Raw genomic sequence first — 22,308 nt, 5'->3', positions numbered from 1 at the left:
AGAGACAAGAATGAATATGAGGGGCTGTGCTTTTCACCCATAGAAGGAAAACCCATACTGATGAGATCACAGATCCTTTAAATGCATCAAAGCTTCTACCTCCCTTACGGGGTTGTGGCAGGGATAGGCTCTTTGTGAGCTCAAAGCATTATGTAAACGTGAGCTATTATTATGATTACATCCAGCAATCCACCCTCCTCGGCCTCCCCAGCCCAAGGAGGGGGGGGTGGAAGGAGACAGGTGGGGCAGGTGAGGGCATCCAGAGAAAGCAGAGGAGCCCAGAAGGTAGGATCTTAGCTTTGTGCTGAGATCACAGCACCCGCTGTACTCTTTGTTTAGTTAAAGCTTCTAGTCCTACTGTCTTTACTTTACTGGATAAACAGACAGACAGGGGTGTGTCTAAAGGAGAAAGTGGGGGGATGGGGAAAGGACTTTTTCCTGAAGGGTTCCTCTCTCACCTCATTGAATGGTTCAGTGCCTACTGTCCTAGATGGATGGTCCCCCTCTCCCATCTGTATGTCCCTCTTCTCCCTTCTTTTCTCTTCTCTTTCTAGCCCCAGTTTCTAGATTTGGAAAAAGCAAATTCACCCTCACTTACCAAGCTACATAGACCCACCTATCAGGGCAGCCTAATAGAACATCCCAACCCAATCTTTTCTAGATTGGGCTAGCTCATTTGACCCATCGTAGGCTGAACCTGGAATTTCCCTGAATGTCCTATGAAAGACATAGGTAGGGTCATATGCAAAACTAGTTATCACTTTGTCACCCCACCCCACAATAGAATTGTGGAATATTAAAGTTGTAAGAGGAGTCCAGAGACGTTCTCTCATTTTAGAGGTGAGTAAACTGAATCTCAGAGAGCAACTTGCTTCATGTTTGATCTGACAGCTACAACACAAAGCACCCATCCCTTTCTCCTCCTCATCCTTCTATGCCATCCCTTCTCCTCCTCAGTCTCTCGCTCAATAGAAAGATAAAGGTAAAAAGCTAAAAGGTGCCAGGACAAGAAGATGGCAGAAACTTTGGGAGCAATTATAGGGAAATTAGGCTCCATTCCAGAGGTGTCCCCCATCTGTTGCTCCATCTTCAGGTTCTCCTCACTCACAGGCTTTCCAAAGAATAACACTCCCCTTAATATATACCTCCATATACATCTACATAGATGCACACACATATGCACAAACACACACTCACACAGACATGCATGCTCACACAGACATGCATGCTCACACAGACACACACGTTCATCCAGACACACACACTCAGTGCCTCTAACATCTCATCACTGCTGTGATATCCCCTCCCTCAACACTGTAGCTGACTAACTAGTACCTGCTACATTTGTAGTGACACCAACATATTGATATTGTAGAGATAAAGATAGATCTGTAACTTCATTCATCCATTCATTCCTCCTCTCTCCCAGCTGAGGAAACTTCCTCCACCAATACAGGTTGGCACCTTCTCTGCAACATAAAATCTTAAAAGAGCTGTCCAGAGCACTTGAGAGGTAAAGTGATTTGTGTAGCTAAAAAGAATTCAGGATTGCCCACCTTGTGAAAAAAAAAAGTCTCCAAATGGAACCTACAAGGCAATAATAATCCACAATAATGATAATAAACATTTTATAATGCTTACCATGTGCCAGGCCCTGTGCTAAGTGTTTTATAATTATTATCTCATTTGATCAACACAAACCGCTACCCTGCATGACTTCTGTCTCAATCCAGGTAAATTTAGCCAGGTGGTAGAGCAGCTAGAATGCTGGATTTAGAGTTAAGAAAGCCTGAGTCCAAATCTTATCATTGTGTGACTGTGGGTAAGTCATTGAACTTCTCTGTGACTCAGTTTTCTTATCTGTAAAATGAGTACAATAGAAGACGAGCAAATGGGATAATTTCTGTAAAGTGTGTGCTAGATAGAGCACTGCGCCTTGAGTCAGGAAGACTCATCTTTCTGAGTTCAAATCCAGCCTCGGACACTTACTAGCTGCAAGATCCTGGGCAAATGACCTAACCCCTCAATTTTGCCACAGTTTCCTCATCTGTAAAACGAGCTGGAGAACCTGGCAAACCACTCCATTATCTTTGCCAAGAAAACCCCAAATGGGGTCAAGAAGAGTCAGACAGGACTGAAAAATAATAACCAGTGTGCTACGTACATGTTAGCTGCTATGATGACTGCAATAGCTCCTGGCCCTTTGCTCCCCCTGCACTGGTACCCGGGTTACAATAGACCTGTGGATAAGAGATGACTCTGGCCATCAGCTTCTCCAGGTAGGACTCAGCCTCCCCTCCCTTGCCTGCCTACTTAAAGGCTCCTCCTTCTTTGTCCAATATTTAGGGGAACAAATGCCAGTCACCCTCAGTCTCCATCAGAAACCCCTTTCTGATGTTTAACAGCCTTCACTCTGCATGTAGTAAGAGTGAATGGAGACTGCCATAGGAGCCAGAAATTCCAGGTCAGAGTCACCTGAGATAGAAAATAGGATCCCCAGGCTTTCGGCACTGCCGGGCCAGGCTATAGGCAGTAGAACTGGTCTGGAGGATACGATTTGTTTCTGGGTACCCAGTGGACCTGAGTTGTGCCCCCAAAGGTTGGCACTGATGCCAGTCAGAGCTCGTCCATTTCCACTCCTGGCCTGCATCTGGGACAACAGTGTAACTTGGGAGCCCCTGGTGGGCAGAAGGGGAGCCTGTCTGGGTTTCTGATTGGCTGAAAAAGGACTGGGGAGAAGGGAACAGGAGGGGAGGGAGTCCTGGGTCAGTCCCAGGACTGATGAGGCAGCAGCTGCAGCCTCTGGCGCCTCCAAGTGACCACCTGCTGTGCCACTGATCTCCCCATCTTTTGATCTCCTGATCTTCTGATCTTCAGCCAGTGTCCATAAGCCAAAGGCCAAGCATTCATGCCCCCAGTGGCCCTCTCCAGGGAATCACTCAAGACTTGAACTAAGTCCCCATTCTCTCCTAGAGGTTTTTGGTGTTTTGAGAGTCATTCTGTCCTGTGTTAAACCTGGGACCAGGATAAACACAAAACCCCCTAGGAGTTGCTTAGTGGAGAGCACATAGAGGCCTCTCTCCTGCCTGGAGGCCATGGAGCATAGTCAGGAGCCTAGACAGCAAACACTTTGCCCAGAGCTAAGTTGGAATGTTCACATGGCACCCTTGATTACAGGTGCCTCTATGCACAAAGCTCATGTGGAAGGAGTGAGGGAGAAAGGAAAGAAAGAAGGAAAGGAGGGAGGAAGAAAGAAAGAAAGAAAGAAAGAAAGAAAGAAAGAAAGAAAGAAAGAAAGAAAGAAAGAAAGAAAGAAAGAAAGAAAGGAAGGAAGGAAGGAAGGAAGGAAGAAAGAAAGAAAGAAAGAAAGAAAGAAAGAAAGAAAGAAAGAAAGAAAGAAAGAAAGAAAGAAAGGAGGGAGAAAAGAAGGAAAGAAGGGAGGGAGGAAAGAGAAAGAGAAGAAAGAAAGAGAGAGGGAGGGAGGGGAGAAGGACAAAGGGAGGAGGGAGGAAAGGAAGCATTTATTAAGCACCTACTATGTGCTTGGCATTGCACTAAGTGCTTTACAAATATTATCTCATTTGACAGTAGACACGAGAAGGGACAGAGAACCAGGGAGGGAAAAAAGGGAAAGAAGAAGATACAGTCCCGGGTCCCAAGGAGCTCCCACTGATGAGACAGAACCACAGGAATTAGACATAACAGAGAAAAACAAGTTCGAACGAATATAACCAGGCAGAGCTAAAGATAGAAATATGAGAGAAAACACTAGGAGGACTGAATGGCTCGGGACAGGTGAGTTCAGAGATTTCCTGTAGTAAGTGAAGACTGAACTGGACCAGACAGAGTTGGGGGAATGAGGGAAAACACCAGAACCACAGAGAAATGGGCTGTAGTTTGAGAGTCTGAGTGGGGGGGGGGGGAGGGGGACACAAAAGTAGCTGGCGGAGGATGCAATTGGTAAGAGCCCTTGACAGTCAGAGATTCTTTTGGAAAAGCCCTTGCTGCCTTGACTGTGAGTGAAGGAAATTTGGGATGGTCCCTGGTCCATCCTCTCTCCTAGCCCTATTCCCAGTGGGAAGGGAAACAGGTCTTGAGAGGCCCTGCCTAGCAGAACTTAGCCCAAGTAGATGTTGCTTCAGTTTTCCTCCACTAATGGTCACTGTCCCTCAGCTTGACAGGCTGGTGCTGAGCTGAGCTAGAGCCAGAACCCCTGATGTGACATCAGATGTGACTCTGAATGAGAATCTGGTTGAGGACTCTAGAGATCCTGAATCACCTAGAGAGATTAAAGGAACAGAGCCCAGAAAAGAAAAGAAGAAGGAGATTTGGGAGAGAGCTTCCTGAGAAGGGCAGGAATCAGCTGCTACAAAAAGAGGATTGGGCCCAGAATAAAGAAGCTACAGGCTAAACTTTGCCTTTGCTGGTAATTTACTTTGTGACCAGGGGCAAGTCACTGACTCTCTGAGCCTCTGTTTTCTTATCTCTAAAATGAAGAGGATGGATTTAAAGATAGGATTCCATGACATCCATTCCAGCCAGAACAAGGGGGAAATCTCTTGACTCAGGAGCAAAGGGATTCTATTTAGACACCAGGCAGAACTTCCCAGTGTCACAGTGATAAAAATTAGAACAATGTTCTAAAAGTTGTGACTGTTGGAATTAACTCAGTCCCAGCCTGAGCTTAGCCTGGAGGCAGGGGGCTGGACAAAATGATTTTAAGAAGGCCCCCTCAGACAGTAAAGTATATAGCAGAAAGAACTGGGAGTCCAGAAAAATGGTTCCATCACACCCCCCCCAAACACACTCTTTTATTAATTAGAGTATTATTTCACCTTTCTGGGCTTGTTTCCTCACCTGTAAAATTAGGGGGTCAAGTGACTTTTTAGATTTGATATTCAGTGATTAGCTCTAATCACAATTCTGGCAATCTAAACTTCTAAACCCAGGCCTCTTAGGAAACTCTTCACCCCCAGGTCAAGCAGTTAGATCTGTAGGTTTCAAGAGCTTTCAATTGGGGAGAGGGGGGAGGATTCAGCATGCAGAGAATTAACCCAAGTATTTTCCCCACCCACCTCCTCAAGAGTTGTCTCTGTGAAGATGAATAAGTGACCCTCAATAGATCTAACATGCCCCCATTTCCCCTAGGGAATAGTGACCTCTTACTCCCCCTCCCCCGCCACTTCCCCCGCTCCTGTGCCAATCTGGCCCATTAGGGCTAACGCTTTCTGGCAGGTCCTGGCCAGATAAGCAGAGAGAGGAGAGGAGCACCCCGGGCCTCTGCATTCAGGAATGGGGATCAGGCATGGAAACGAGAGCTGGCGTAGCGTCGGCTGCCAGGGGGGAGGTGGGCATTCCTCATTCCGCCCACTGCACATAGTTAATGGGGGGCCTTGTTCTGGACTGGGCATGGAGCCCTTTGGAGGTGCTGGAGGGGGACAGGCTATGAAGCTGAGTGGGGAGGGCACTGCCCAGGGAATCTGCATCTGCCTGGCCCTAAGGTCCCCAGAGTTCCACTAAGAGCCTACTTGGAATCCAGAAGGCATGACACCATGGTATCCTTTTCTTCAGGGGGCACATGATAGCTGCCTTTAGGTATTTGAAAGACTGTCACATGGAAAGGCCCCCAAGGAGCTGACCGAAGGGCAATGTGGAGAGACAAATTTAGGCGTGGTGCGTGGAAAAATTTCTTAACGTTGAGAGCTGCCTTGGGAGGAAGAGGAGCCCCCCTCGCTGGAATCCAGATGGCCACCTGTCTGATAGAGTGAAAGGGGAGACCTCTTCAGACACGGGTTAGAATAAATGGCTCTGAGGTCCTTTACCACTTGAGTTTCCATGATTCTGTGGACTTTCTCTTCAGTTCCGGGTTTCTTAGGATCTTCAAGCCCAGAACCAAATTCTTGTCACTTTTTCCCCTTTAACATCCCGTTACCCATGGACAAATACATTTAAAGAGGAAACTAAGGTCCTAAAAAGTTAGCCAACAAAGTTACCCAGCAAGTCAGGGGCAGGGGTAGAATTCTAACCCAGTGGCTCCATATTTCAGTCAATTGAAGGACAAGGATGGGGAAAGGGGGAAGAGAGGATGGGACATTAAACCAAGGACCTGACTCATGGCGCACCTAAAGGAACCTAAGAGTTCTGATGCCAGCCCAGGCTTTCCTTTAGTGCACAAAAGATGCCCTTCAGGCTCTAACATTAAGTTTCCAGGAGGCCAAAGCTGTTTCCCAAGAGCTGCAATGGTCCTGAGCTGGCATAGATTAAGGACAGTAAAGCCCAAGGAGGAAAGTCTGTGCTGGTTGAGGCCGGCGGGAGAAGCAAGTGGGATGTGACCAGAATTCTAAGCTCTGTTTAGAGGCAACTCCATGATGCAGTTCATAGAGGGTTGGAGATGGAGACAAGAAGACCCGAGTTCGAGTCCTACTTCATTTACTTGCTGGCTGTGTGAGCCCAGGCAATGGAACAGGCCCTGTGCCTCAGTTTCCTCATGTGTAAAATGAACATGATAACAGCACCTACCTCCCTGGGCTGTTGTGAGGATCAGATGAGATACCACATGTGAACACCTGCCCCTAGGGCCTACACTTTCCTGCTCAGGATTCTCCCCTGTTACTGACTAGTGAGATACCTTGGATAACCAGATCCTAGCAAGAGCTCCATCCATCTCGTCTTCCTGGCCTGGCCTCCACTTGCTCCATCTAGGTCCATGCCTGGACATATGCAGTTCGAAAAATTGTAAGTCTAGAAAATTCCCAAATCCACCAACCCCTTCAGCAGTTTGAGCGCCCATCCCGTCCACCCAAGATCCAGATGGGCTCACCCTCCCTCTTCCCATGGGCTGCCAATCAGCGCTGATGCTCAAGAAAACCCAACACAAGTCAGCTGGAGGGAAGAGTCGGCTTCTTTTTAAGCCCAATGCCTAGTTTCTTGTTCAGCTCATTGCCTGGTTTCTTAAAGTCCCAACACAGGCAGCACCTGGTCTTTTAACTTGTCGAGGGACAGAGTTTCCTTCCCTCCTTCCTCCCTGAATTCCATCATCTCCCAGTTCAACAGTTCTCAGAACCATGTTACTGTCAATGGGGGTGGGGGTGCTGGGGGAGGGACAGAGGGTACTGGGAAAGAGAAGATAGCACTTCACAGTCTCTCCTTTTCTCTGTCAGAGCCCCAAGGGGCAGGAGAAGGGACAACAGGTTTCTCTTGGCTCCAGTGGGTCCTGAATTGGGGACTGTTCCTGACCACCCAAGGGAGGGAGTGTGTGTGTGTTTGCTGGGGTAGGGCTAGGCCCCCACAGGGTCTCTGGCCCTGTTCTTATTCTCCACTTTTGTCCTGGACAATAGCTGCCTTCCTCTCTCCTCTTATCCCAGCCTGCTCATCCACCCTGTAGCACAAAGATAGGGGATTAGTTTACGTCTCTTCCCGCCTCAATGCTCACAATTCTCAGACACTTGATCCTTTCCCATCCCCAACCCCCTATACACACCCCAATTGGAGACTGCCCCAGATTCTGGGGAGCCCTGGGTGGGGGGGGGAGAAAAAGAGAACAGATTCCCAGACAGGATAGGGCGAGGCAGAGACACCACCATGACACCACCATGGCACCACCTTGGATGCTGTTCTCTGCCATGCCTACCTGCATAATCTCAGATAATCCAATTAGCCTTCCTGGATCTTGGTTCCTTCATCCAGAAAATGGGGTGGTGGTAGGCTGACATGGCCACCACACTCCCATAACCTCTCCATTGGACTGCCATAGTGGATAGAGCACTGGGCCTGGAGTCAGGATGACCTCTGTTCAAATCTAGCCTGATATTTCCTAGCTGTGTAACTCCAGGCAAGCCACTTAACCTCCGTTTGCCTCATTTATCTCATCTATAAAGTGGGGGTGTTAATAGCACCTACATTCCAGGTTGCTGTGAGGCTCAAATGAGATAATAGTTGTAGTGTTTAGCACAGTGCCTGGCACCTAGTGGGCACTATGTAAATGCTTCCTTCCTTCCTTTCCCTCTGTTGTAATAACCTTCTCTTCCCTATTCAATCAATCTTTCACTCAGGTTGTTTCACTACATGTTTTCCACTATAACCCAAGTCTAATTGATAGCCCTAAAACAAAAATCTAATCATGCCACTCCCTCGCTCAGTAACCATCAAGGGCTTTCTAATATCTCTAGGCACAAATACAAAGTCCTTTGTTTGGTATCTGAAGCCCTTTTCATCCTGGCCCCAACTACCTTTCTGGGCTTCTTATATATCACTCTCCTCTACTTACCCTATGGTCCAGTCAAAATGGCTTTCTCATTGTTTCTCCCACCCAACATACCAGCCCCTATTTCTCTGCCTTTGCCCTGGCTGTCCCCCATGCTTGGAATGCCCTCCCTCCTCATTTCTGCCCCCTTAGAATCCCTAGCTTCCTTTTAAACTCAGCTCGAGCACCATCTCCTGCAATAGGCCTTTCCTGACCCCTCCTCCCAGCTGCTAGAGCCTTCCCCCCAACCCCAACTTATAGTTATTGTTCATATGTGTGTATGTGTGTACATACATGTATGTGTGTGTGCATACATATGCTTGAATATACTTATGTGTCTACACCTAATATAGTACCTGTACATAGTAGGTGCATAATACACGCTTACTGACTGACTAAATGGCTGAGACTCAGAGCGACCCTTCCATCTCTAGACCTAGGAATATCTCCCAGAGTCCCCTGTGAGCAAAGATAGATGCAGGTAAGGGGGAGGAAGAGCTCTAGTCCTTGCCCTTAAGGAGCTGCCAGTCTAAAGGAGAATAATGATGATAATGATGAAGTTCTACAGTTTTACAGCAGAAGATGGGATATGCCTCCAGGATACAGATGTTGAAACATAGAGGGATAGACACCTGACCTTGATTTCATTGCTAGAGAGAACCTCCCTCCCTCTACCAATGTGGTTTGGCACCTTATGGGCAGTCGTATTCATCTTTGAGAGATGCCAGTGAGAGGCTGAGTTACTTGCGGAAGGTCCCACGGCCAGTGTGTGTCCGAAGCCAGACTTGAGCCCAGATGCTTCTGGCTTCAAGGGCAGTTCTCTATTGACTACATCCCCCCTCGAAAAGTAATAAAATTGAGTGGAAGCTGTTTGAACTTTTCAAAGGGCTTCTCTAGATATTACTTCATTTGACCTCCCCAACAGCCCCAGGAGATAAGCAGAGCAGAGATCATGATTATCCCTACTTGACAGATGTGGAAACTGAGGCATGCTCTTAATCAGATGAAGCTGGATGCACAAGGGATGAGGAATGGGGAGTAGTAATGTTGATGGGTTCTACAAAGTCATCCTAGAAGAAAGATCATCAGTGCCTGCTCACCTTATCCCCTATTACCAAGGTGAAATTGGAGCTTAATTTAGCAGGGTTTCTAACCCCCATTTCTCAGAAGGAGGGGGAATAGGATCTAGGTTACAAGGTCCCCAGCTCTCTGTGTGACCCTTGGAGGATCAGGGTCATTTTATCCCACCCCTCCCCATTTCTAAGCAGGCCACCACCCACCATGTGCACATAGGAACATTGCCCAATAGGGGTGACAGGTGATGGGTGACCAGATTCTCGGGGTCAGGCTACAAAGCTGCCCTTCTTCCCCTGGAGCTCTGCCCTCCTGTTGCAATGACTTCCAGCCTAAGAACCACATCTAAATCCCTGGCATTCCCACAAAGACTCTCATCATTCCTTCAGCCTGGACGCTCTCAAGAATACCCCCCCACTCCCCACCTACTGACAAAAGCAAATAAGCAACTGGGAATGGGAATGGGGAATTAGGATGCCGAGATCCTGCTCTCAGCAAGGATCCACATTGTTTGAAAAAGGAACAGCTCTTCAACCCTCAGTTTCTTCCGATGTCTTTCCAAACCATTCCCAAAGGGAATGTTGTCACGGATCACTGAGAAAGGAGCAGGGTTGTTTGTATGAGAAGTTTAAGAGACCCAATGTCATCCTTATTTCTGGGCCTTGACTCCCAACCTTGTAGGGGCAGCTTGGAGCAGGAGTAGAGAGCTGGCCTCAGAACCGAGAAGCCTTGGGTTCCAGCCTCACCTCTCTCATACATTATCACGCATGCACACTGTCATTTGGCTACTCCTCAGCAATTTCTATACATATTTGTAACAGTTTTTATTTTTCTTGCCTTCTCAGTAGGTAGAGAAGGGGAGAGAATGAGGAAGTGAAAATAAAATAAAATTGAATTAAAAAAAGATCATACATTAACCTATATCTGATTGCTTGCCATCTCAGGGAGAGGGGAGACAGAATTTGTAACTCAAAACATTAAAATAAAAACAAATGTTAAAAAATTCTTCCAACATGTAATTTGGGGGAAAAAATACACATTAAAAAAAACTGTACATTGCAGAACAGGTGGTGACCTACATTGGTGGACAGAGTGGGAGTTTCTTATGCTAATGAAATCAAAGATTTAATCCCCATTGCTAATACCTGGAGCTCCTACTTCAAGAGATGAGAAGCTGTGGGGCACAGTGGAAAGACGGTCAGCATGGAAATAAGGAACATGGGGATTCAAGCCCTGCCTCGGACGCATCCTGGCTGGGGGATCTGGCAAGTCCTTTACCTTCTTATCACTCTTAACCAGAGACATCAAACACAGGTCACCACACTCCTGAGTGGGCCCTGAACCACATTAAGATGTAATTGGGAGATATTTAACAAAATAAACAGAAATTCAATAGAACATGGAAAATATTAACTTTTAAAAATAAGTCCATATGCAATTAGACAACTTTCTAATACTATAAATTGCAGGTCGAGTGGTGACTTCTATTAGTAAAGGGAGGCATCTCACCTGGGAGTTCCCTATGCCAATGAAAACAAGTGCAGCCCTGATCGCTACTCACAGACGTACTTATATCTGGACTCATCCCTCCTCTCAGCTAAGTCAAATCAATGAGCATTTATTAAGCACCTAGTATGTATGTAATACATATGCATTAGGCGCTTAATAAATGTTGATTGACTGATTGGTGTGGCAGGCACTGTGGAGACAAGTAAGATATAAGAAGACTGAAAACACAGGAAGAGGCCAGGTTATGAAGGGTTTTAAATGCCAAACAGAAGATTTCATGTACGATCCTGGAAATAATAGAGATCCACTGAAGTTTATTGAATGGGTGGGGGGATGGGAGGAGGGGGATGACAAGGTCAGACCTGCCCTCTAGGAAGATCACTTTGATAGCTGAGTGGGTAGTAATAGGGAAGGTGGGAAGAAGGAAGGGTTGGGGGGAGGAAGATACTCAATTCTGTTTTAGACGTGTTGAGTTTAAGATGTCTACAGGCCATCTAGTTCAAAATGCCTAGTAGGCAGTTGGAGATGTGAGACTGGAGATTGGGAGAGAGGACTGGACCAGTAGATCTGAGCCATCTGCATTAGTCAAAGTCCAGTGCCTAGCTCCTTTCTGAAGCCTTCCTTGACTGCCCCAACCCTCTCCCTTACCTAAATGTCCATTGCACTTGTCTGGGTCCCTCACAAGGCACTAAGGACATCCTGCCCAGAAAGATTTCTTCTCATCCACCCAACTAGACAATAAGCTGTTTGAGGGCAGGTTTGTAGGAACCCATTTTTGTGTTCCCCACCCCCAGCACTTAGCACAGTGACCTATAATTACTTAATAAACATTTGGATAATGTTGATTCTCTCTTCCCTTGCTAGAAGGAGGAGGAGGAGGAGGAAGAGGAGGAGGAGAAGAAGAAGAAGAAGAAGAAGAAGAAGAAGAAGAAGAAGAAGAAGAAGAAGAAGAAGAAGAAGAAGAAGAAGAAGAAGAAGAAGAAGGAGGAGGAGGAGGAGGAGGAGGAGGAGGAGGAGAAGGAGAAGAAGGAGAAGGAGAAGGAGAAGACAAGAAGAAGGAGAAGGAGGAGGAGAAGGAAGAGAAGGAGGAGGAGGAAGAAGCAGAAGATGAAGAAGAAGGAGGAGGAGGAGGAGGAGGGGAAGGAGAAAGAGGAGGAGGAGGAAGAAGCAGAAGAAGAAGAAGCAGAAGAAGAAGAGGAAGAAGAGGAAGAAGAAGAAGAGGAAGAAGAAGAAGAAGAAGAAGAAGAAGAAGAAGAAGAAGAAGAAGAAGAAGAAGAAGAAGAAGAAGAAGGAGAAGAAGAAGAAGAAGAAGGAGAAGAAGGAGAAGAAAAAAAGGAGAAGGAGGAGGAGAAGGAAGAGGAGGAGGAGGAGGAGGAAGAAGAAGGAGAAGAGGGAGAAGGAGGAGAAGAAGGAGAAGAGGAGGAGGAGGAGAAGAAGGAGGAGGAGAAGGAGAAAGAGGAGGAGGAAGAGAAGGAGGAGGAGAAGCCTTTATATAGCACTTCAGGTTTGCAAAGCACTTTACATGTCATCATCTGCTCACAACAACCCTGTGAAGTAGGTGCTATTCTTATCTCTATTTTACAAATTGGAAAGCCAGGCTGAGAGAAGTGAAGCAACTTACTCAGAATCACACGGCTCGTGTCTGAGGCAGCTGCAGCTGCAGGTTTTCCTGCCTTCATTGTGCCTTCTGACTGCCCGGACCTTTCTTCCCTTGAGCGCTCCATCCCTACTTGTCAGAAGCCCTGGCAGGACCCTCCTCGGCCTCCTTTCTCTCTGGCTGGAGGGCTGGAGGGCAGGGCACTACACTCCTCCCAATGGCTTCCTTTATAGAGGGCAGAACTGGACTTGTAGCCTCCTCCACTTTGCATCTGCTGCTCTGCCTTTTTTGGACTCCACAAGGCCAGGGACCCAGCGCTGGGTACTCCCTCTGCTGGGTACTCACCCTCTGCTCCCCTGCCTCCTTTTGTCTTCCCTTATCAGATTGTAAGTTCCTTGAGGGCAGGGACAGGGACTGTCACTCTTTTTATTAATTATATCCCCAGAGCTTAGCACAGTGCCTGGCACACAGTAGGTGCTTAATAAATGTTTATTAGATTAGAGGACAAGCCAAAGTCATAGAGGGACAAAGTTGGACACACTATGGATCTTCTCCACACGTACTCTCTCCTCCCAACTTGTAGTGAGCCTCTGGTACAGTACACAAACTAAGATACCTGTAGTCCTGTCCATCCCTTGGGGAACTCAGAATTCCTGTGGCTTTGGCAGAGGAAGGGTTAATTGAGGTTATGGGCATTAGGACACTACTAAGGTGGTATGTATCTAGTGGGAGGGACCTGGCAGGCTCCTCTGGGTCAAAGAGAAGCAAAGCAAACTGACCACAGAGGCTGGGGCTGAACCTACCTGGTAGCCAGCCTTATTGGTATGCTGAGAATGCCTCAAGAAGAGTGGGATAGGATTGTCACCTATGATCACAGAATAATATAGTTAGAGCTAAAAAGGACCTTAGAGATTAGTCCCATTCCTTCACTTTACACATAGGAAAACTGAGACCAAGAGAGTTTAAGTGACTTGCCCAGGTAAGAAGCAGAATTAGAACTCAGGTCTCCTGATTCCATAGCAAACATGTATCCTACTATATCACAATGCCTCTCCTATGGCCCTAGGCCCCAGCTCTGTGCCTAAAGGCTGGTCACAAGGGGTACCTGTCTTCAGTGGGCTAGAGAGAAGTCAGGGCACAGGATGGGCAAAGAGGAGATTCCTTGTCCTTCTCAAAGACCCCCTCCTCCAGGCAGCCTGAAGGGAAAGATGGAAAAGAAGGCAGAAAGTGGGTGAAGGGGCTGGGAGCGGGAACATGAAAGGAAGCCTCGGTTCTGTAGGTGCCCTGTCCCTGAGCAGCTGGCCCCAGCCCCTGCCTGCTGCTCAGGTTGGCACAGCTCCGGGGGGAGGGGCGATGTGCCAACCCCATAGCTCTCTGAAAGCTCTCTCCTGCTTGCCATGCCCTCTCACCGCTTCCAAAATAACTCTCTTCTCACTGACCAAGTTTGGCTTCTCTGCTGTTTTTCTCCTCCTGGGGCCCAGGCTTTCATGTCTGGAGGACAGAGAGGAGAGGCCTAAACCACAGAAGGGGAACGGGCATCGCACACCCCCTTTTCATTAAAGTGGGGCCAACTGAAAAAGGCTTTTTTAGAAAATGGGCAAAAAAATTTTGGAAATTGCCTCCCCCTCCTCTCAGATTCATCCTGCGTATCCCCCTTAAGGAACCCAAAGCACTCAAGTACACCTGTCCTTGTCCTCACCCTCCTGCTCCCTAACCTAGTTCTCCCCACACAGAGAGGGTGAGTAATTGTCCAAAGGTCACACAGCTTTAGAGGGCAGAATTTAGAGGAAGACACTGCCCTCTGGAGGTACTAGAACATGAAAGAGACAGGAGTTATGAATGACACTCAAAGTCCTCTGAGCTGCTTCAAGAGGTGGGGGAAAGGGGGTCCACAATTCTCAGGATTTCCAATTTTTGAGAAGAGCTGAATTCTACAAATATATACATTGACACAGAATGCCAGACTTTTCCAGGCTGAAGAATGTCTCCTTTCCAAAAGGCAAGGGGACAGCCTTCCCCAGTGCCAACCCTGACCCCTTGTCCTTAGGCATCTTGAGGGGGAAGGTGGGGGAAGAGAGGGGAAGAAAATTAGTCCTTTTCTTATCTCAGTGTCCCTAAACGTGGGAAACTCTGATGCAGACCTCTCCTGAAAGTCTTCTCTTTTCCAGGGAGCTGAAGGGTTAATGGGAGGATGGGAGGGGTCAGTGCCCCCCCAACCCGAGGAAGGAGTTAGAAGCTGGGTCAGCCCCCTCTCAAAGAGATCTCTCCAGCCTATTCCCTAACACATCTCCCAGGAAGCAGAAGGAAGATGCTGAGGAGGCAGAGTCCAGAGTGGGTGGGGGGATCCCAGAAAAGTTGGCTTTGAAACCTGGGCTCTTGCTCTTTTTTTTTACTTTCATCTCTGTTCTTTCTGGAGAGCTTGTCTGCCCCACCCCCACCCACCTTTGGGGTAGACAAGCCATGAGCACCAACCAGGAGAGAAAAAGGGCCAATGCCAAAACAAAGATGCCAACCTGGGGACAGGGGGATGGAGGGAGGGAGGGGAGGTGAGCTGGGCCTCAAAGTTGAAAGCTCATAGGATAGTGGAGGAAGGGGCCTGGGGTGGGAATCTGGGGAATGGAGGGGGGGGGCAACTCTGTTCTGAAGCAAGCTTTTTTCTCCTCCGCCAGCCACACCCCACCCAACCGCACCCCATGCCTGATGCCAGAACCAACCAAGAGGTTTCCTTTTTCTCTTGCCTAGGGCTTTGTTCCCTGCCTTTCCTTTGAACTAGGGTGTTGGCTCCTCCTCACCCCCCTCCCCAAACCTCCTCCACCCCTAACCCTCCCCTGGGGTCTGCCCTCTGATGAGCCCGGGCCCCCAGGCCTTGCTTTGGAGTGAGGCTGGCACAGGAGATACCCCCAGGGACCCCATTTCTTGGAATAACTCACCCCCTTGTTTGCCCCTTCTCTTCAGTGCCCCTAGACATCTCTTTCTAACTGCTCCCTCGATTTCCCTGATAGGCCTCTCTGAGTCACTGTCCAGCCAATGGGAGTGGAGGCAGCGAGGCCCAAGGCAAACATCTAACCTTAGGGATAGATCAGAAGATCATAGCTTGTTAGATCAGGAAGCAACCTTGGAAAATATCTGATGCAACCCACTGATTTTATAGAGGAGGAAACTAAGACATGGAGTGGTTTATTCAAGGTCACACAAGTTATAAGTAACAAACTGATGTAAGTATCAGAGTGGTTCTGGTATGGTTTGTCTTACATTCATTTATGCTTTACTAGGTACCCTTTTCTGTGGAAGAGGGAGGAGGTCTCCTTCAGATAGGGAAAGTTTCCCCTTCAGACAAGAAACTCCCTGAGGTTTTGTGTCTTCTCCTCCTGAATCCCACAGAGCATCTAGGACAGGGCTCCAGGGGTGCTCAGGTCAGGACTAAGGAGGTAGGCTGAGAAGAGTGACATTCCCTCAGCCACCTTCCTCTCCTGCCTAGGAAACTGACTCCAAGGTCTCCCCAGGGTCTGGGATATCCAACTGGAAGTGTGTCTGGGGAAGGGAGAGATAGAGGGAAACTTCTCCTTCTATTACTAATGCTCAGCACAGAGTTTGGCACACAGTAGGCACTTCATGGATACTTACTGATTAAGTGACTGGACTTTTCAGAGTTTAGGACTACTTACTCTGCAGGTGCCCTAGCACCGAGGACAGGGCTCTATTTACTGGGGTGGGGAAGAAACATCCATCTTCAGAAATGCTGTCCTCCTAGAGAATGGGACATTCAGAGGGGACACAAAAGGAGAAGCTAAGGATCTGTGGATATTTAAGCTGTCTTCCCAATCCAGATGGAGCAGGACAGACAGTGGGCCCCAAAGTGCCCATATCTATTGGGTCTGAGTGGCAAAGGTCAGGTGAGATGTAAGGCAGAACTTCTTAACAGGAAGGATTCTTACTTCTGAAAAAAGTGTTCAAAGGAGATGCTGTAGCATCTTGTTCTCCTAAGATCTTGATAAATAGGAGAAAGCCTCTTCTCTCTAGGCTGGATTAAATATGGATGGAAAAAAAATAGTCCCCTCAAAGTCTAACTTGTTAGGGAATGGTATGATCCTCCAGGGGTTACAGAGAGACTTCTCCTAAAGGCTCTCCAAAGGTCATCCGGTTTATTTTATTTCATCACAAAATACCTCTTCTATGGGATGAGAAATAAAAGATTACCCTTCACACATACACATAAGTATCTTTCCCTGCCACACATCGATACTGGGAAGAATGCTGCATTTGGAGTCAGAAGATAAATTGCTTGTACTCTGACACTTGACCAGGGACAAGTCACTTCCCTGCAGAGGGACTTTGCCCATGAGCAACTTGGGTTTCCTCATCTGTGAAATGGTGATAATCATGCTTACACTGCGAGGCAAAGGGGCATAGTAGATAGCCAAGATGACGTGGGTTCAAGTCCTGCTTCTGGGACTTGACACACAAAGGCTGTGTGATCCTGGACAAGTGACTTAACCTCTTTGTGGTCTAAGCAACCCTCTGGGACTACAAGTTACAGAGAAAGTGTTGATCTGCACAAGTAGAGGGAATTTCTTCGCTTGGAAGTTCCCCATGTCAGTGAGATCATAGATTTAGTCCTTCTCCCTACCTTCTTCATAGGGTTCTTGTAAAGTTAGCACTTTGTCAACCTTGAAATGTTATTTCAATGCCTCAATGATCAGGGACTGAACTCCCTTATCAAAAATGCTTCCTCTAGTATCTCACCTTCTTCAAGGACCCATAAGCCCAGAATTATTTTATCAAGTATGAACTAACACAAATGCCCTACAACTCATTCCCCATAGATCTTTCTCTCTCTCTCTCTCTCTCTCTCTCTCTCTCTCTCTCTCTCTCTCTCTCTCGCTCTCTCTCTCTCTCTCTCTGGAAAAGACTCTGAAGTCATCAAATTCCACCTCCTTACTTAACAGAGAGAGGTTAGAGCTGTACAATCTAGTAACTCGTCCAGGGCTTTGCAGGTGATAGGTTGCTGAGGCTGCATTCAAAGCCAGAACCTCTGACTCAGGAACCAATTCTCTTCCACATTAAGCTTCATCCCCCTGGTTCAATTCACTTAGCATTCATTCAGCCCTACTCCTGTGCCAAGGTGGCTTTTCTATCCATCCTGGTGCCCCTACTGTATACCGAAGAGACACCTTAACCAAGCAACAACACTTATTGAGCACCTACTCTGTGCCAAGTGCTGTGCTAGGCACTGGAAATACAAACACAAAGGATGGCACAGCAATTGTTTTTACCTTTGAGCCAGAAATTTAAGAGAGTGTTGTGTCTTTGAAGCATCAGGAATTATGGTGGGGGGGGGTTGAGGGGGAATCTCTCTTCAGTTTACTAAATGGATAATCTTGAACAAATCACAGTCTCTTTGGTCTTCAGTTTTCTCATCTGCATAATAAAGAGACTGGAGTAGACGGCTATCTCTAAGATCCTTATCAGCTCTAAAATTCAAAGTTTGGCCAAAGAGAGGAAATGGGTTGAAATCACTGCAAGAATTTAAGAAAGACATTAGAAGAATTTCCCAACAAGTAGGTCTGCTAGTTACCTTCCAAGGGAGGGGAACCTGCGGCCTCAAGGTCACATGTGGCCTTCTAGGTCCCCAGGTGTGGCCTTTTGATTGAATCCAAGTTTTACAGAACAAATCGTTTTATTAAGGGGATTTGTTCTGTGAAGTCTGGATTCAGTCCAAGGGCCCCACTTGAGGACCCAGAGGGCCACACGTGGCCTCGAGCCAGGTTCCCCATCCCTTTGGACTTAACCCAAATGTGAGAGCTAAAAAGGGAGGAAGGAAACCAGCATTTATTAAGCACCTACTGTGCGCCAGGCACCATGCTACACACTTTACAGATATTACCTCATTTGATCCTCACAACAACCCGGCGAGGTACATGCTAATATTATCTCCACTTTACATTAAAGAAACTGAAGCAGACAGAGGTTAAGTGACCTGTCCAGGGTCATACAGCTAAGTAAGTGCCTAAGGCTGGATTTGAACTCAGCTCTTCCTGACTCCAGGCCCAGAGCTCTATCTACTGTGCAACCTAGCTTCCTTAAAGTTGAGAACTCTCCTCTAGATACCATTTAGAAAAAAAATGAAACACAGCTTTCTCCACCCCTACACCAAGTCTGATGCTGCTGCATCTATGCAGTTGATGCTGGGGAAGGAACACTTGATTTGGAGTCAAAAGACCCAGGTTCAAAACCTAGCTCTGCCATTGAGGGACTTTTGATAAGTCATTTCACCTTCAATTTTTTTCTTTTTTAAAATTAAGGAACTGGATAGGATGAGCTAACATCGCTCCCAACTCTAGATGCCCACATCTTTCAACAAAACTAGGCAATCCTCTCTGCATCCTGCCCCGTTCCCTGCCACCACCAATGGGCTGCTATTTGTTCATCTGACGAGGACTAAAACAAAGAAGGGTCCTATTCTCCAAATCTGATACCTCCAAGCAAGCCCAAGCAAGGGCAGAGAAGACATGTAGCTATAATTCTGTGTCCCCTTTCTCTTCTGGATTCTGAGGGCTCCTGTTAAATTCCAGGCACTGTCTTGGAATCTGTCATCTCTTTGGGAGAGAACTTCTCCACTCTAGGATCCAGCCTGGAGCTAGCTGAGATAATCTGTCCTGAAGCTCTAAGTCAACAGGGACCAGACAGGAAAAAAGTTCAGGAAAAGCCAGTTTCCCCGAGCACTATGGACTAACATCATTTGGGGTGGGGGTGGGGGGAGTTAGGGAAAATTGTTTTGAGTTAGTAGAAAAAGGCATCCCAATGATCCCGAGTCCCTAAGTGGAAGCGTTGGCCTTTCCATTCCCGGTGTTCTTACAGAGAAGGAGAGACACCTGGCCCCTGCCCATGCGGGCTAAGTTAGATTCTTTGGAGGAGGGTAATGATCAAATGGAGCTCTGGGAGAGAGAAAAGGCAGAATGCCAGAAACTCTCAAAGAAAGGTGCTAGAGGCCTGGAATGGGAGGCTGGCAACCCAACTAGCTTCTGCACTGAACCTGGGGCCTCTGAGAGCTCTCGAAGCCTGTAACTCTCAGGCTGGAGAACTTGGAGGCAGGGGGCTCTCCAAATCTCTTCCCCAAAAGAGTGGGAGGCAATGGATAGATTTACTCCTCTCTAGAGACTGGCTCTGATCATTTCCCCTGCTGTCCACCTCCTAGAACTGCCCAGCATGGGCACCTCAGCTCCACTGACCTTTCCAAAGCCCTGAGGACCAAGGCAATCTGGGAGTAGAAGGAAGCATCTCTTTTGATCAGAGGATTGGAGATTTAGAGCTCAAAGGTCTTCTAGTCCATTCACCTCACTTTACAGGAAATCGAGGCCCATCGGTATTGAGTGATTTGCCTAAAGTCACACTACAAGTAAGTCTCAGAGGCAGAATTTGAATCCAGCTCTTCTGACTCCAATGCAGTGCTCTTTCACTGTACCATGGCATTTATTCTACTAGCCACTTCCCCTATCATCTAGGAGGAACCATAGAGGAAGCCTAGACCCACACCCCCATGTCAGAGCTACCCAAACCTTAGCCAGTCTTCCCAGGAGTCCTTTTTCTCTCAACACCCTGGATTTTCCCAATTTTACCTGCTCTGGAAGGAGAGTGCTTGAGCTCTCTGGAGAGAAGAGGAGGATCATTTCCCCAGGACTTCAGAAAGAATATAGAGTGGGGGACAGACTTCTAGCCGTTCACCCCTACAACATCCTGGCCCCATTACCGGACAAAGCCAATCTTTTCCCCTTCTGTACTTACCATTAGGCACCAGAGCCAAAGGCAGGGAGGCTTGAGGGGAAAGCCCTTTTCCTCTCCAGGTTGTAGGGTCCTTTGAAGTTGGACCGAGGTGAGTTACCCTTAGCAGGCTCTCCTTCACATCCCCCTCTTCCCCAAGTTAGCTCACCCCAACTCAGATGCTAAAAATGGTTCTCTGGCTTTCAACCTCGTTGTCTGCCCACAAATTAGTGTCTCTGAGGAGGCCTCCCCTGGGGACACAACTTCAGAGAAGCCCTTGGGAGAAGAGGGAGGGCCAGGGTCAGAGGGTGCCCTGAGGGCCCCCCTACCAAGGAAACAGGGATTGAGTATGTGCCTTCACCATCCAGGCCCTAGTACCCCTAAATCAATCCTAGGTTAGCTCCACAAAATCTGTCTCCTTACCTTGGACATCTGAACAGATTACCTTGTCCTTCACTCATCAGACCCACACCCCATTCGAGACAAGCAGCCTTGCTCTGAGTTACTCTCTATCTCTTTCCCCTCAAACGTTGTGCTCAAGAAATGAAAATAGTGGCTCAGTGACTTTCATGCCCCTCCACACCAGAGACCTGGGTCCTCTTGGCAGCTACAGCAATGCTACTTTCCCTGATACCCACTTCCCATTCTTCTTTCATAGGAAGGAAAACCAAAGCCCAGAGAAATGAGTGACTTGCCCAGGGTCCCCCAGGTAGTAAGTGTTAGGGATGGGAGTTGAACCCTGGGCCAGCGTTCTTTCTGTTACACAGCACTATCCTCTGGGGAGACGAAGCTCATGGGATCCAGGTGACCAGGGCCATGACTCTGAACCTTAGCCAACTGGAAAAATCAAAATTTAGGAGAGCAAGGACACCTTGTTTTTGCTATCTTAACCTTTGCCAAACTTGAGAAGCAAAGGAGGAACAGAGAATTCTGCTGGGGTTCGGCAAGTGACTTGGAGAGAGAGGAGTGGTCCAGCAAGGATGCCTGAGGGTGCACCCCTACGACAGAGACGACGTGGCGGAGTCTTTGCCCCAGGCAGGGGCACCGAGAGCAAGCGGCTGCCTGGTAGTGCCCCCAGGGCAGGAGTGGCGGAGCCAAAGGAGAAAGGAAGGAAATGAGAGCCCGATACTCACAGGTACGCAGTCAGAGGGTTCAGGTTCCCAGGCACCGTGGAAAGTCCCATCTCGGAGCAGTCTACCGACAGCATGATGCCGTCTTCTTCACAGTGGCACGGCGCCGGGCAGGCAGGCGCTGACCCTGGCTGGGGGGCCCCGCCGTGGCACACGACAGCATAGAGCCACACCGCCCAGAGCGGGGCCACGGTGGGCATCTTGGCGCCCGGCAGGTTGAAGGGCACCTGGCGGGCACGGCGGGCAAAGCTCCCTCGCCCTTTCCCTCTCCGGAGCGCAGCCAGCCTTCGGACCCCGGGCCGTCTCCCTACTTGTCGCAACAGGCGCAGCCTCGGGCTCGGCGACAGCAGCGGCGGCAGCGGCTGCTCGGAGGGCGCAGCGCGTGGGGACGGCGCAGTCAGAGAGGGGAAGGCATTGTTGAGTGATCTTCGTTCTGGAGTTTCACGGGCTGGGCTTGCCAAGGGAGGGAGACACAGGCGGAGGAGGAGTCTAGGAAAGTTTCTACGCTCTGGCTCGCTCCCCTCTCCTTCCTTCCTTCCTAGCTGGCAGGAATTTCATTCAAGAAAAAAAAAAGAACCCGAGAAAGAAAACCAAGGGAAACACATAGGAAACCCAGAGTCTGAGGGACCTGCACTTGTTTGGAAACAGTCATCCAGGGATGGGAGGGGCAGAGCGCGGACCTCACAGACAGCCGGGCAGATGCCTATTGGAGGGGCTGGCGGGGGTGGGGGGCATTGGGCACCCAGGTGCAGGATGTTAGGCAGAAACTTTGGGCGAATGACTTCCCCTCTGTAGTGTAAAATGAAGGGGTGCTTCCCAGCTTTACGTCTGTGAGCGCATGGACTGACTTTGGCTTAGTTCACATCTAGCTTTTCCCCAGTGCCTAGCACGGTGCTCTCAGCACACAGTAGGTATGTACAGATAAAGACTGCCTGCCTTGTGTCCGAAAGAAGTCCATTTTACGGAAGAGGAAACTCAAGCCCAGAGAGGGGCGTGAC

The 22,308-nt window shown here is 48.3% G+C and overlaps 1 protein-coding gene across 1 annotated transcript in view; it reads right to left on the bottom strand.

Moving 5' to 3' along the window:
• The window catches only part of LGR6 (leucine rich repeat containing G protein-coupled receptor 6), a 159,603-nt gene extending 138,093 nt beyond the window's left edge, over nucleotides 1-21,510 (bottom strand). The window contains exon 1 of the mRNA XM_036756744.1: nucleotides 21,314-21,510. Coding sequence (XP_036612639.1) covers nucleotides 21,314-21,510 — 197 coding nt within the window. The remainder of the gene's footprint in view (nucleotides 1-21,313) is intronic.
• Nucleotides 21,511-22,308: the final 798 nt, after the last annotated feature.

The sequence above is a fragment of the Trichosurus vulpecula genome, chromosome 4 (assembly GCF_011100635.1).
Source record: "Trichosurus vulpecula isolate mTriVul1 chromosome 4, mTriVul1.pri, whole genome shotgun sequence".
Lineage (NCBI taxonomy): Eukaryota > Metazoa > Chordata > Mammalia > Diprotodontia > Phalangeridae > Trichosurus > Trichosurus vulpecula.
The sequence above is the reverse complement of the archived record's forward strand: the minus strand, read 5'-3'. Positions and strand labels throughout refer to the sequence as shown.